We start from the raw sequence: 15388 nt of genomic DNA on the forward strand, positions 1-15388 counted from the left end.
ACAGCTCCTGCAGAAAGCACAGCTCAGCCACAGTGCTCAGAAAACTCACCTGAGAGCCCAGAGGCTGAAGTCTGAAGCCTAGAGCTGCTACAGGCAGGGAGGGAAGTCAAGGCCTGTTCTTGTGTGAAACATATCCCTTCATTATCCAACTTACTACACTGAGAGTTGCCTAACTGAAAGAAATGTGTACAAGCAGAAAGTTTGGATTTATTAATTCTCCCACTTCAGGTATGAAAAATGTTGGCTGTTTTTGGAGGGCATGTACCAAAGGAACTGAAATCAATGGAACTACTCCAGAGGTGCATTTGGACTCTCAAAGGAAAACTGCAGAAATCACAAGACTCTTTGAGGCAGAGACCTCATGCAAATCATATGAGCTGTTATTACAGACACAGAGGGATGAGGAGGAGCAAGGAGAAAAAAAAGAGATACAGTTTAATTTAAACAGGACAACATGGGGCACATGCTGTGTGTAAGTGCTGTCAGACCAGGATGCAGCAGCTGCTGTTCAGAGAGAAGGGGCTCCCAACAAATCCAAGGCCTTCAGCACATGGAAGCAGTGACTACAGCAGAGGTATTTAATATCATATTGTGATACTTCTGCATTGAGATAGGGTGCTTCCACTTGTGGGAGTGCAAAGCTGTCACATTTGCTTCTAACCAGACAGCATCAAACTTTGCAGCTTCAGGCTTGTGAAGCTACTGAAAGAGGAATCTGTACCTTAGATGACAATTAGTGCCTTTGATGTGATGAGCAGGGAGAGAAGATTGCACTTCAGCAAGTTCTTTGCCAATGAGAGATTGTAAAACAGGGAGGCAGCCAACAACTTGAAACCTGCTTGCCATTCATTGCTACCTTTTTTATAGTTGTGTAGTGTACAGCACTGTTATGCTGTACGGGCCAAATTAACAGGCTATGTAAATTATACAGTGGTGAAGAAGGAGGTGAGGGATGAGGGATTAAGGGGGAGAAGAATACATAAATGTATTCCTGAAATTTCACTTCTGCATTTGAGTTTTGGTCCCTGCCCTAACAGGTTATTTAGAGATGAATAATTCAATGCATTTAGTATGATGCTGGCAGAAGTACCCTCTGCAGTTAAGGCAGCTTTATCTTTGTGTGTTCTGAGTGAGTGCTACCATTTACCAACACAGGAACACAGACAGTTTCCCCCTTACAGCCAGTACTGGAGATCTATGACTGGTAGAGAGAGAGAGATGAAAATGATCTGCATTGCTTAAAGGCACTGCAGTCAAGAAGAAAGAAAAGAAACTCATCAGTAGAATGGTAGTTTGCCAGTGACACAGTTTGTCCCCTTTTCCTATGCCAGCTGTTAGATGTAACCAGAGCATCCCTTTCTCTACCCTCTCTGCAGCCCCTGCAGCTCCACACCCTGCAGAGCTGGAGGTACAGCACACAGGGATCTTGGAGTTACACCAATTCTTTCCAGTAGCAGGATGTTGTGGAAAGGTTCAAATGGGTGAGGTGCAGCATCCATAGAGCCAGAAAGGAGATATTTTATCCTATGGTTATTCCAGCCATGAATCAGTACTTAATTACTGAATGACCTGCTAGTAGCTTCTTGTTCTACCCAGCAATCTAAAACACATTTTCTTCATGAAGCAGAGACAAGGCATCCCGTTTGGAGCCGCCACATCCTATGTACATCTAGAGAAGCTGTGTGAAGGATCCTGTGCAACTGTGTACAAGGGGATCAGCAGGTGAGCAATGTTGCCTTACCAGTGCTTGCTGAAAACACCTCCTATGGCAGACAAGACAAATCAAAAGTCCAGTCTTGCCTTTGACATTATATTTGCAAAGCTCCATCCCAATTTTTCAGGGAACTTCTCCACTGCAGCCATGGAGGCACCACTAAGACACTTTGATCCACAGCAGTGTGCCAGGAGATTGTCTGGCTGAACCAGGGAGGGAGCAAAGGTTTTCCTTGAAGTGAGGGATCTCTGCATAATTGAAAAATTGGGCGTGAGGTCCTGCTGTCATCACACAGGGGCGGGAAAGCTGTGAGAAGGTGGAGTGGGGCCACTGCTCAAAACCATGCTCTAGCAATACCTGGACAGCAGCACAGTGCTTCTTTAGCCAGGTGGGCTGGCTCTCAGCTCTCTGCTAATGAACACAAGATGGAGGAGGTTTGTAATTCCCTTCTGAGCTTGGCCTGAGTGGGTCAGCAAGCCCTAGAAATTTTGCTTGGGTGTTTGCTTGGGACACTGTTAGTGTTATCATGCTGAGCACTGAGAAGCTTCATGTGATTTTCTACTGTGACCTGACAGGATCAACAGCCAGGTGGTGGCACTGAAAGTGATCAAGCTGGAGGCAGAGGAGGGAGTGCCCTTTACAGCCATTCGGGAAGGTAAGGCAATAGAGAAACATCACTCTTGAAGAGCATTTGTTTTAACCTGGAAAAGCTCCATGATGTCTCCCTCAGTCCTTTCTTGCTTATTCAATGTGCTGGCTGTCCTTCTCCAAAATTCTGTTTCCTTATCCTCTCATGGAGGTTGTCTTCATGCTGGGCTGGACAGGCATGCAATGGACAGAGCAGGAATCTCTAGTGTATGCACTTGTGAGAGATGCATCAATGCCTGTGATAAGTGCCAGCTGCAGCCAGAGCATGTTCTTTCTAGCAGTGTCAGGGTTCCCTTGCACCTTCTGTTTGCTGCCTCCTTCACAGCTGCTTTCTCACTCCCTCTAGAAAATACACAGCCCTCTAGAAACTACACAGCCTTTGCCACTGCTGCATTGGGCAGCTGTAGACTTGTTACTACAACCATGGCACTTCCCTAGCTGATAACTGGAGCATCACAGATCCCAGCCTGAAGAGAGATACTTTCAATAAAACTGATGTTTAAGAACATCTGTCATTTCAGTCCAGTGAGAAATTCTTCTTATCAGTCAACTTTGTAGAGCACTGGGCAGATTTCTCAATTTCTTGGAGAAAGAAATGCTTTTGTGCAAGTGCTTGATTTTGGCTGAAAGTATTTACATTTCCCTACAGACTAAGTTCACAAGCCTGCTTGACTGAGGCTTCTGTTTTCATCTGCTGTACAATCCCAAGAAGACCCTAATCTGTTTTCTTCCATACACAGAAATATGCAACTGTTGTGCCAGTCTGTTTTATGGTATTAGTGAAAGCTATCCGTGTAGGACAACACATGTGAGGTTCTTTTTAGTTTTTACTGCACTTGTGAAACCAGGGTTAATCTTGTGATGGGGATGGAGAGTCAGGGACCAGCTGTGCCAGCTTTCACAGAACAGCATGAGCACAGAAGGACTCTCATAGCAGTCAAGTCAGAATAACAAAGAGAGGTCACTGAATCCACTCCAGGTTTATAACAGTAATTAAGACAAGAAAGTTTACTAAGTCCTTAGTCCAATTCTGTGTGAAAGCAGAGACACACCTAAATGTGCCTCTTTAAAAAATGGCTTGTGATATGTTTTCTATACACTCATTTGCTGTGGTGCTTTTGCTCTGCATTTACACTCGTAGCCCACCAGTAAAATAAACCTTAAAAGCTTTATCTGCATTGAACTAATGATGCGCCAAAGATCAGCACCCCTTTGACATGCTCTACTGGACAGGCCCAGAGTCTTTACTTCATTCATTGTGGGAGAAAACAAGGGTGATCCTATGAAGGGTCTGCTTTAAGTAGGTCTTTTGTGTACTGCTGAGCTTTGCAGCATCTGACATCTCAAATTTACAATGTAAGTCAGTAGCAAAAACAAAGCACAAGATTTATTAACGCGGTGCATTCTCTGCTACCCTGGAGGAATTCGCTCCCCTGACAAAGAGACGCTTCACCCCAGGAAGCCCCGCAGAGGCAAAATGCGTTTAAAGCTCGGTTCTGGCAGTAGCACCTGACACCCCAGCAGGGGGTTGTAGAAGCAACAAAGTGAGGAGCAGTTCCCAGAAGCCTGATTGAGGCACAGGCGCTGAATCCTCCATTTTACTGTGGACTCTCTGTGCTGCCCCTCTGGAGCAGCTCCGGTCATATGGAATTTTTGAGGTATCACAGAGTCAGGTTATCATGTTCTGTAGCAGATGGGCTCTAGCCAGAGTATCTTTACTGGGTTCATAGGCAAGTATGGAGCATGTTTAATATAATAATAACCATACTGCTATGCACTGGGAACATACTGGTGGTAGCTAAGTGGACTAGTATCAGTAGCCGAGGCAGTTTGGCTGCAGCAACCCCAAGCTCTGTGCAAGAACTACTTTACAGTTCAGTAGTTGTGCTGAATCAGGCATCCCTTACTGCTCAAAAGTCTCAGAAGTGACACAGGCTTGGGCCACAGCTCTGTTATACAGTGTAACTCTGGCAGTAGGGCTTTTAGAACCAGGTGAAATTGTTATGGTTGCAAAAGTCAAAGTGCTAATCCAGTATCAATTTGCTTTGTCCGCATGAAACTCTTCAAATATCTTTTTCAGATTGTGTTGAAAACAAAAAAAGCAGCTTTTAATTGTGACCAAAACTCTGCCTCCCACAGCTGGCCCTTGCTCTGTATTGTGTGCTTCAGCTAATTCAGCTGAAACAACAAGATTGTATGCCCATGCCTTATTTGAATGGAATTTGTAGCACTGCATAATCTGACAGCAAACTAATTTGGTTTTAATCAGCAACAAGAAGTGGGTCTGGAATAGCTCTGAGGTTATTCTGCTATGTCAGAAGCAGAACTAAAATCTCGAGTCAGGGACATCTGTTTTTTGGGGCTTTGGGGCTTCTCTCTGTGTAGTTTGTGTTCCCTGTCTGTGAACAGCTGGGTCAGATTCTTCACTTGTGCCAGCAACCTACAGGCAAAGTAATGCCAGCTTCACCTCTTCCCCACATTCCTCCTCTGTACAGAGTTACTGCTATATTGTCTCACTAAGCTGTGCACACTGAGAAGCTGAGTTTCTGCTGAGAAGCTCCTTTCATACGTGTTCTGGCTGGAGCCTGCTCTAACATAGCAAACCCAGTGCACAGCCAAAAGGCTCAGAAGGCTGCAGGTCTTGTCTTAGCATAAGTCAGTGCCCTGTGGTCTATATGGGGCCAGAGACTCTTCCACGTGCTGCCCTCTGCATCACCACACCCTGGATGTGACAAGGCTTGGCAAAGGCATGTCAGGACCTAAGGACCAGGGACACACAGTTGCAATGATGCTTTTAGATAGTTAAGCTGAAAGAAAAGTGTGCCTAAGTTTTATAAATACAAACAAGTTACTATTCAAGCAGTAACTTCATCATCTCTGTTCTTAGAGTTTTTAACCAGAGACAGTAACCAATATGCACAGAACTAAACTCAGAATTTAGCTTATACCTACAGCAATTTCTTTTTGCAGATTTTTGCTCTGTTGTTGTGAAGCTGGAAACTGGTAGAGACAGCTTTTCCCGGAAGTCTCTTGTAAGGGCCCTGCTGAGGGCACACACCAGGAGGCAGATGGGAGAAGAATAAGAAGCTCAGTGACAGGCTGGAGGCTACTGCGTTCTTGTTCTGGGAGCTTCCAGGTCCTCCCTCTCAGCATTTACCTTGAAGAAATTACTTCTCCTCAATTTATAAGCTGACACATGGGAACTGTGAACTGCTATTTCTGACAGAGGCAAGATCCCACCTCTGAGAGATGGATGGGCTCCTGCCAAGCCTGAAGCACTGATGCTTGCTTCTCTGCAGAGCTGTTCCATCCTCCTTCAGGCTCAGTAGCTGCTACTTCTTACAGAACTGCCAAGTCTGGACTATTACTCCCCAGTTTTTTATTTTTGCTGCCTTGTTTTGTGCACGATCTCCTTCCACTTCCAGTAGCAGTAAAGTTGATCTTCCTTTTGTGTTTTCCCAGCTTCTCTTCTCAAGTGTTTGAAACATGCCAACATTGTACTGCTTCATGACATTATCCAGACCAAGGAGACACTAACATTTGTCTTTGAGTACATGGTGAGTTGATGTTTTTCTAGCTTCCTGTGGAGATAGTACTGGGAAGTATTGGAAAGGCTGCAGAATGAATTTACTGCACTGTAAGACATCTACAAAGAAACAAGTCGTAATGCTGTAGTGCAATGATTGATTTTCCTTCTTGATCTCCTGCTTTCCAGCCACACAGACTTACTCTTTTCTTTCTGCATATGCGACAGCTGTATGCAAAAATAATTCCATGTCTTGTGTCCACTGGGGTGACAGACATTATTTACCTCCATATTTGCCTTGCCAACACAATAAAAGTACTGTTTTTGAGCCACAGCAAGGATAGGAAATAATGATATGAGCTCACATCCCAGCTGGGGTCAGATTTGGCACTGACCCTAGTGGCTTACCATGACCAAGCTGTGAGCTGCTCTCATGGGGCAACCAGGATACCAATAAAATTCTCCACTTGAATCTTGCTACTTCTCCTGCTTTTGCAGATAGTCAACCAAATTATAAAGAAAGTACAGAAGCTATGTCTTCTTATTGCAGCTTTATGGTTAGTTCCAGCACAGGTATGAATTCTGTTAACCAGCAGCTTCAGGTCACAAATGCTGGGTGAGATAACAGGCCAGCCAGGTCTCTGATATGGCCCAGAACTTAAGCACATGCTTGTGTGCTGCATCAGACCAGATGTTCACCTAGGTGAAATAGGCAACTTTGTAGCAGTTGCATATTTTTCCATTTACAGAAGGGGCATTGTTGGTAGAGGCATTTTACAGGAGAAGCTTTGCCTCAAGTTCTTCTCTTTTATTTAGCACACAGATCTAGCACAGTACATGGGCCAGCATCCTGGAGGACTCCATTCATACAATGTTATGGTGAGTTCCTTAGAAGACTCATATCCCTTAAGGCATGAGGAAGAGTTATTTTCCACTATGTATGGTCACTGTAAATTACTTACTAATATATATTTGTTACATATATGACAAAAACTTCGGAGAAAATCTACATTTGATGATATAACAAGCTCCCTCTCAGTCTCTAAGCCTTTTTTCAGTTAGCCCCTCTTCCTATTTTCTGAGCCTCCAAGTGGACATTTAGCTTTTGTGAACAATGACATCTTGTGGCAAGGACACCTATCTCTACTCAAATTTGCGTCCTTTTACTGTTACAACACATTATTCATCTCTCTAATTAAAAACTCTCACATCTCACTGTCTTCTCATTTGGAACTATCTTCATATTTGCAGTCATTTAAGTCCCTTTTGTTTCTCCCATAGCTTTTGGGATTGCTTGACTGGATCTGAGTACAACCGAACATGTACCCTTACTTTATAGATTGATGTTATAATAGTATCCTGCTCTCCTTTGTATGCATCTTCACATTTAATTAACTTTCAGGACTGCCGTTGCACGCTGGCTTAAGGTTTCAGTGCAGATGTCCTCAGTGAATGCCTGGGCCCTTTTCCTGAGCAGCTTCAGTTAATTTATCTTACAGCTGTCAACAATAACTTTGTATCTTATCAAACTGCCTATTCATCTGGCTTTGTCAGATCTCTCTGAAGTTCCTCACTGTCACTTGTTATCACAACTTATCTAAATACTTCTGTCATCTTCAAATGTTGCCACATTGTTCACATCTTTTTCCAGATAGTTGTTAAGCAACACCAATTCTAATGAAGTTTTTTGGGGCCTCATATTTTCAACATCCTTAAAGCTCAGATACATCTGAGATGCAGTGTAGTAGTTTTGGCACAGATCTCAAGGGTTCTGCTACCAGACATGCTCGTAAAGCACATGGAGCACATGGCTGTAATATGTACTCACTGGCAGTTCTGTGAATAAACACTAGCCAGCTGCTCTGTTTTCCTCTCCAGAATACTCACTGTCAGCAGGAACTGAACTGCAAAATTATTTACTGCTCCTTCAGGAGGGTCATCTAGCTTGCTTCATTTTTGCTAGCAAATGCAGTTTGTTTTTTCTGAGTGATTCCTATGGAATATAAGTATGTAGAATGTTACAGGGACAAATTTCTGGTACAAAAATGACCTATGGGTGTCACTGTTTTTCCTCCTCTTCAGGTTAAACCTCTGGTGAAAAATATCTTTTCTCTGGTGAAGTCTTATTACTTTTGCTGTGTTTTGTTTCTATCCACTGTCTAACTTCATACCTTGTTTCAGCCCAACTTATTTTACCCCAGGCTTATTTAGACTACGATGATGGTGGGAGTTAGATATTTATTTATTTGCTTCCTTTTTTGCTTGGTTTTCTTCTTCCTTGCTTGCTTTGTTCATCATATCTGATTTGCTGTATTTTTAAAATCAGGTCTTCATGCTTTCTCCCAGCTTGAAACCAACAGTTCCTATTGCCAGGTCGGTCAGTTCCCTGCTCCACTGGTGGCATGTGCAGCGGCCATGGAACCCAGTCAGCTGGTGCCATCTGGTTCAAGGGGGCAAACCTTCATTTCCTTAGGCTTTCATTTTGTTTGGCTGTGTGTCTTTGTCTCTTTGTCTTGAGCACTGCGACCAGCACAGCTGCTGTTCTGAAAGCTGGAGTCTGTATTTTGGCAAGCTGACCCTGCTCCTGCAATCAACAGTCCATTTCTAAAGAAAAGTTAAATTTCCAAAATGTGTGTTTATGGACCGCAGTTAAACTGCTCTCCTGGCCAAATATTCTACTCTGAAAACCTCAGAAAGCTGTAGGGCAGTCATAACCCACCATAGTTTTCTCCTCCTCAGCCAGCTCTACTAATTTTTGGGATTTTTACTGGTTTCTTACTTGCTTTGTCTCTGCTTTGTTCCAGGGTTCTCCTAAAGTTCAGAGTTAATGTATCAATGCAAAGTCACACAAAATCATTTCAGTTTTTTGTTGGCTTTTCCCAGCTCTTCATGTTCCAGCTTTTGCGTGGCCTGGCTTACATCCACCAACAACACATTCTTCACCGAGATCTGAAACCCCAGAACTTGCTCATCAGTTGCCTCGGTGAGCTCAAATTAGCCGACTTTGGTGAGTCACAGTTTGGATACAGCTGTATATCTGCTCAGACCAAAGCTGTAGCATGCATATAGATCTTTATTCACAGCCAATTAAGGCAGAGAAACATAACCTTTTCTTGAACTTCAGGAAACTATTTCTGTGGTCAGTCCAGCTTTTCTTGTATTTATACTGATAGGTGCAGGGATTAACCTCATTTAATTCAGAGCAATTACTGCCATGTAAAACTTGTTCAAGAGAACAAAGAATCAACCCCTCTCTGTTCAGAAAATAATAAAATGTGTAGAGTCCACAGCAATGTGTGACCCAAAAAGCTTTCTTGGCATTGGTTTGGGATAACTGCTTTAATCTCAAATGATAAAGCCCTGCAAAACACAGCCTATAACTTTATTTGGTCTGCCCCAGAAGTATATTCCAGAAATACTTTCTTTGTCAATTGCTTGTAAGCTGCATTGAGATTACTTGTGTTTAAAGAGAAAATAATGTCCTGTTTCCAATTATTATGATTTATGCACTGTACAGGTAGAAGGACTGTCCTAACACACAACATTTTTTTGTTGGTTTGGTGGGGGTTTTTTTGCAGGCCTTGCTCGTGCCCAGTCCATCCCCAGACAGACATACTCCTCTGAAGTTGTGACACTCTGGTACCGTCCTCCTGATGTGTTGCTTGGAGCTACAGCATATTCTTCTGATATAGATATCTGGTACTGACCAATGTCAAAGCGTCTGGGGTTCCCTGGGAAAAATTATTTTCATCTGAATTAAATTAAATCAGCCAAAGTTACAGTAGATACTGTTGTAAGTAGAGGAATTTACTGTGAGCAGTAAATGTGTGACCAGTGTGGAGTTTTGTAGAAGTTTCATAGAGGGTTCATAGAAGTTGTTGGAAATGATGTCACTACATGTCAGCCATGGATTGATACAAACATCATCTGATAATATTTATGAGAGATATGCATCTTGTCTGGTAACATGTATGGAGCATTTTTGTGTTTTGCAACAGAACACTTTTGCTCAATGCAAGTGTATCTGTGTAGTCAGTTGAGTCAGTAGTAACTCTCTGCAGAATTGGCTTTGTGGAAAAACAATGGATCCACAACTGCACCGTCAATTAGGTGTGAATGTTAGGCCTTGGTAACAGAATGTGGCATTAAAGGGTTTCTCAATGACTCTGGAGTTAGAAAGGTGTCTGAGATTTTAATTATTTCTGTGATATTTTGTCCTTCTTCTCAAAGACCATGTCTCAGATGCAGTCTGTGTTTCACTCAGGAGAAGGGCTGTGTCTGTTAAAGCCTTGTTTCCATATGAGCTCTACCCAAAAATCTTGATGTATTTGGGAATCAAAAGGAAACAAGCTGCACATTCATAGACAGGAGAGGAGTCTCTGAGAGTGGGCAGAAAACAGCAGAGGATGAAGGCTTTGCAGGATCCCAGCGGCCTTTTGGGCTGGCTTGGATGTGTAGCTGGGCTAACTGTAAGGTTCATCAATATTCTGGCTCACTTCTGCACCAGCCTGAGCCCACTTCCAGCAACACAGTCCTGACATGCTCATAGACAGTGTGCAGCTCATGAAGTTGCAGGAGACCTTCCTTATTCTGGCAATTTTACACCTGTAGATGGTATTGCTGCTTCACCCTTTCTTCAGGCCAGTTAATCTTCTGCTTGTACCTGTCCCGCCAGGACTTATTCCTAACTACTGCAGAGTCAAAGGCTGGGAAAGAGTAGGAGTGCAGCAGGCTGAAGAATGTGTGAGATGGCTGGCTAAGTTTACAAACAGCAAAGCTCCAGGTCTTCATAGGCTGTATCTCCCTCCAGAGGTCTGCAGCTTATCAGACACTCCAGTGACCTAAGTCTGGAGGGTAGGTCAGGGAAACGGAAGTTTTTAGATTGTTTACTTCCCTAGGACTGCTGCTGATTTAATTATTTAAAGACTTCTCTAAGGAGGAAAACCTTGCTAAATTCTAATGGCTTCCAGCTGCTAAGCCAGTCTAAATAGTCCTGTCTACTACCCCCACTACCTGTCATTTTTCCCTCCAGACAGTCTCTCAGAAATGTCTGCTGAGTTTGAAGAACATGCCTGCCTAGCAGGTTAGAGGGTTTGTATCAGGAATAAGCCTGTTGATTTTTTTCCCTCAAAGCTGACCCCTGTCCAAAGCCAGCTATGCACAGAAAGCGTGTCATTTCTGTCTATGCAAAACCAACATCCCCACTGCATAACTCTGCTCTGGTGTAATGAACAGCAATGTAGGAGTGGTGTACAAAGATCCCAACTCTAGCAGCACAGTGCTCTCCATCCCACTGAACTACATCCACACTATAGGCACCTTTGTTATAACGCCTCCTTATAATAACAACATTCAAAGTGTTTGCCCTAAAGAAAGATGTCATGCTGAGAGAATAGGGAGTACTTCAGTGAGCTCTATTCAGTAACTTCCTCTAACAAGAGTCATTTATTATCTTGATGTACACTGCGTTTAAGTTCAATTTTTGTCTATTAGGAAATAATGTGAATTCACACAGATGTTACTTGTCTATTGGGAAGAAAGGAAAAAAAAACCCTACATCTTTTGGATGCTGCAATTTACATGAAGGCAGGTCAGAATGCCCTTGGTAATGGCATGAGACAGTGGGTGTCAAAGCCTTGGTTTAAAGAAACCAATTATAGCAAAATAAAGCATTATTGCAATTCATGCATAGTGTGCTTGAGCAGCAATACTGTCAGTGGGAGGCACATGGGAAGTGAATGAGGCCTTGAATAGATGAAGAAAGAGATATAGAAGGAGACTTGGTCACTCTTGGACTAACTAGAAAAGCTGCTTTAATCTCTCTGTATCTCTTTTCTCTTTCTTTCTCCCTCACTATCTCTTCAGGACTTTAGAAGATTCAATTAAGGGATTTCAAGGAGATTACACTGCATATCAGAAGGCCTTTTTTTTCTTTTTTTGAAAAACACCAAGTGCTTTAATGCCTGCAAACATCATGAGTGCCTTAAGATGTCTTCTTTTCAGTCAGACTTTCCTTGTATAATCTTCCATTTAAAAAAAAAAGAGAGAAAAAATATCACAGTGATCTTCTGTGGTAGATTAATGTAGAATAGGAATTCACATGCAGTCATTTAACATGGACCTGCCAGGCTCACGACAGCCTTCTCCTGAGCCTGGTTCACAGTGCCCCACTATGCCAAACTGGGAGATATTGGCTAAGGGCTCCACTGTACAGACCAGGCTAGGTCATGAACAAGAGGAAAGATATATTTCTGCTTAAATATAAAATTGCCATCTCCTAGCGCCAACACAAACTCGCAAACATGGAGAGGGAACTGTGGGATGCTGTAGAGATATCTTAAATCTTAATCCTGATGAGAATCTTTCCATTGTGTGATGCAGCACTGCAGACTGAAGGCAAAGTGCAGTGTTCAGATCTTCCCCAGGGATTGCAGATGGATACAACTGTACTGTCTGAATCAGCTCTGCTTATGCTCCCTGAATATCCCTGTAACTTCTCCTACTACTTTAACTGTCACTGTTTCTGGCACTTGCTAAGATATCATGTTTAAGCCTCTTCCCAAAAGACCCCTCCCTCTGCCCTATCTATTCCCAAGGCAGTTTTATAGGACTGAGACCCTATTAGAAACTTATAGACTGGAAGGGGTAAGAAGACTTGAGAAATTAATATTAGAGGGCAAAGAAGGAAAAGGGGGAAAGCAAAACAACCCCAGGTCTAAGTATTTAGAAACATTTAAAAGTAAATTATTTTGAATCATCCTCATTATCAGAAGGATCCTCATAATGCTGTCAGAGCTGTCACTGTAACTCTCAGAAGGAAAGCTGAGGCCTCTTCTGCAAGGCTAATATGACTACCATTAGTTTTCAAAGTTCCTGCTCTTGCCAGTCTAATGGCCCTTTCTAGCCAGGATATCAGAATGCAAACTGTGGTGGAACACCAGCATCACTTGTTCCAAAAACACGGAGAGTTGTTTCTCTTCCCCCTACAAATCAAGAGTACCTAAATTGCTTTGACCATACACAGTTGAACTTGTGCAATGCAATCAGCCGATTACAGCAGCCCCTGTGGTTGCAAAATAGAGTGAGCCATTTGGGCACATACATCAGCTGTGAAAACAGTCTTGGTATGACACTGGGCTCAGTAGAATCTATCTGTGGGCTCCAAAGTAATGTCTCATCATGTGGTAGTGCTATGAAACACCAGAAAACCTCTATGTTGCAAAAGCTGTGGATTTAAGATCCGTGATACCTGGACTCTGTAAGAGGATATTAGACAAGCAGAGAAGCTCATCTCACAAGACTTGCCAAGGTTAGGGCACAGGAAGCTAAGGGAAAGTGCAGCAGAAATGTTTATGAAAACAGTGTTAGATATGGACCTGCAAACAGGCTGGCAGCACCTGGTGTGCAAGGATGACCAAAATAAATACCACAGATGAGCTCCATGCCAGGGTTTCAACTGACCACAACCAGGTGGGAAAGCAACTACAGTATTGCAAAAACAAGGTGCAAAGGGTAACACAGGAGTACAGATGACCAGAAGAGATTACCAGTTATTGCTAAGCAAGTGAAAGTAATACTTTCATAGCTTTTAAGACAAAGCTGAGTTTTCAAGAGTTGAGCCTAAAGGACTCAAATATGATATAACCAAAGAAGAATGAGACTGAAACCTGAAGAGTTGCAATGGGACTTAGTGAAAAGACAGAAAACCTAGAAAAAAATTGAAGGAAATTATTAAAAAGTAAATGAATGGAGTTTTACACCATATAGTAAGAGTTGGGAATAGTTGCAAATAGGCAAGTCTACCTTGATCACAACTATTTAATAATTTATGCCATGAGGACTAGTCCACCTTAGTAAAATCAAGCAATTTGGCATGTGTTGGGTTTTTTTTTTTAAGCTGTCTGGTTTGTTTTGGCCCAAGTGCAGAGCAGGGGATGACATAAAAATAAGAATATTTTAACTGCTGTTATGACCAGTTTTTTTATGCTATGAAAACTTGCCTTCAGCTTTCCAATGAAGAGCTAATTGCTTCTGAAGGAAAATGGCTATGGTAGTTAGTGCCTGCATCTAACATATCCTTCAAGCCCATGAAGCATGTAGTAAAGATAAACCTCCCTGTTTATCTTTCCTACTGTAAGTACTCCAATTTTATATCCTTTTCTCATGGAAAGTCCATCCACAGGCTTCTGCCATGATCCTTTTTTCACCTTTTTGGTAACAGAATTAATGGACAGAGAAACTATTTCTTTTGGTACTGGAAAAAAAAAAAAAAAGATATTGCTTTAGTGGGCTTCTTTTCCAAGGATAGCACCTGTCTTGTCTTGCTGGAGAAAAGTGATTTTTTTTTTTTTTTTTTTTTTTTTTTTTTTTTAGTGGGTGGTGCTGATGAGAAAAAAGAGATGGGAAAAGACTTGTATGGAACCCTGACCCCTTTGGGTTTTTTTCTGAAATCCTGGAGGCATGTGAATGTAACTTATCTTTGGTCTGCTCCCGTCCTGTTTCACTTATGCTCTTGTATCAAGATTTCTGCATTTACAAATCAGAATTTCTAAATTTCTATTCCAACAATTATCTCTGCCTCTCTCCCCTCCCATCCTAACAATCCTATTATATATAACATATATGGGAATGAGTTAATACCTTGGGTTTCTTGCAGGAGTGCAGGCTGTATCTTTGTGGAAATGATCCAGGGTCAGCCAATATTTGCAGGAACTTCTGGTACTCATGAACAGCTGGAGAAGATCTGGGCGGTGAGTAAAATACACTGTGAAATGGAAGAGAAAAAGAATCCATTGCTTCAGCCTACTTAATTTTGAAATCCTAAGCATAGGTCCTGTGAATAGCAGAAATAATTTGGTCTAATCTGCCAAGTTCATAGCAGACTTTGTAACCCATTTTATATTTGGCAACTTTCTTATAGACACAGGAGTAAATCAAATTACTTCCTTTTGATGTTTGTCATCTCATCAAAAATTTAAAGCCAATTAAAATGACATCAAATTGAAGAAAGCATAAAAGGTGTGCAGGTACTGCAAATTCTTTAGCTTCTTTTTAAATCCATTACTAACTGTAGGATACAGCACACCACATTCTCACAAAGGATGGCTAATACTGCTCCGGAACTACCTTGAAAATGGCAAGACCCTGAGATTTGTCAGAGATCCTTCTTCACTTTAACTTGGCACATTTTGTATCATCCAGTGCAGCTCTAGAGACTGATTTGGCATAATAGAAAGTGTGAAATTACTGTATAAAGTGAGAAAGAGCAACATATTTGGGAGCTTCCTAAGTTGTTTTTTCTGATGGAGAAACAGTAACCCAGAGCCACATTCCTAGAGTGGTTTAGCAGAACTGAGGCAGTCAGCAGCACTGACAGCGTTCCTGACCCTGGTACTGACTCAACAGCAAGGTCAACCTATGCATTCATCTTAGGTCTTGCTGTAGGTATCACTTGGTCTGTTCAGCCTGGAGAAGAGAAGTCTGAGAGGAGACCTCACTGC

The 15388-nt window shown here is 42.3% G+C and overlaps 1 protein-coding gene across 1 annotated transcript in view; it reads left to right on the forward strand.

Moving 5' to 3' along the window:
- The first annotated feature begins 454 nt into the window (after window positions 1–454).
- Window positions 455–15388, forward strand: part of CDK15 (cyclin dependent kinase 15) — a 34508-nt gene continuing 19574 nt past the window's right edge. Inside the window, exons 1-8 of the mRNA XM_053947871.1 lie at window positions 455–574; window positions 1625–1722; window positions 2290–2369; window positions 5825–5919; window positions 6705–6767; window positions 8772–8895; window positions 9467–9587; window positions 14545–14638. Coding sequence (XP_053803846.1) covers window positions 455–574; window positions 1625–1722; window positions 2290–2369; window positions 5825–5919; window positions 6705–6767; window positions 8772–8895; window positions 9467–9587; window positions 14545–14638 — 795 coding nt within the window. The remainder of the gene's footprint in view (window positions 575–1624; window positions 1723–2289; window positions 2370–5824; window positions 5920–6704; window positions 6768–8771; window positions 8896–9466; window positions 9588–14544; window positions 14639–15388) is intronic.

The sequence above is a fragment of the Vidua chalybeata genome, chromosome 7 (genome assembly GCF_026979565.1).
Source record: "Vidua chalybeata isolate OUT-0048 chromosome 7, bVidCha1 merged haplotype, whole genome shotgun sequence".
Classification (NCBI taxonomy): Eukaryota; Metazoa; Chordata; class Aves; order Passeriformes; family Viduidae; genus Vidua; species Vidua chalybeata.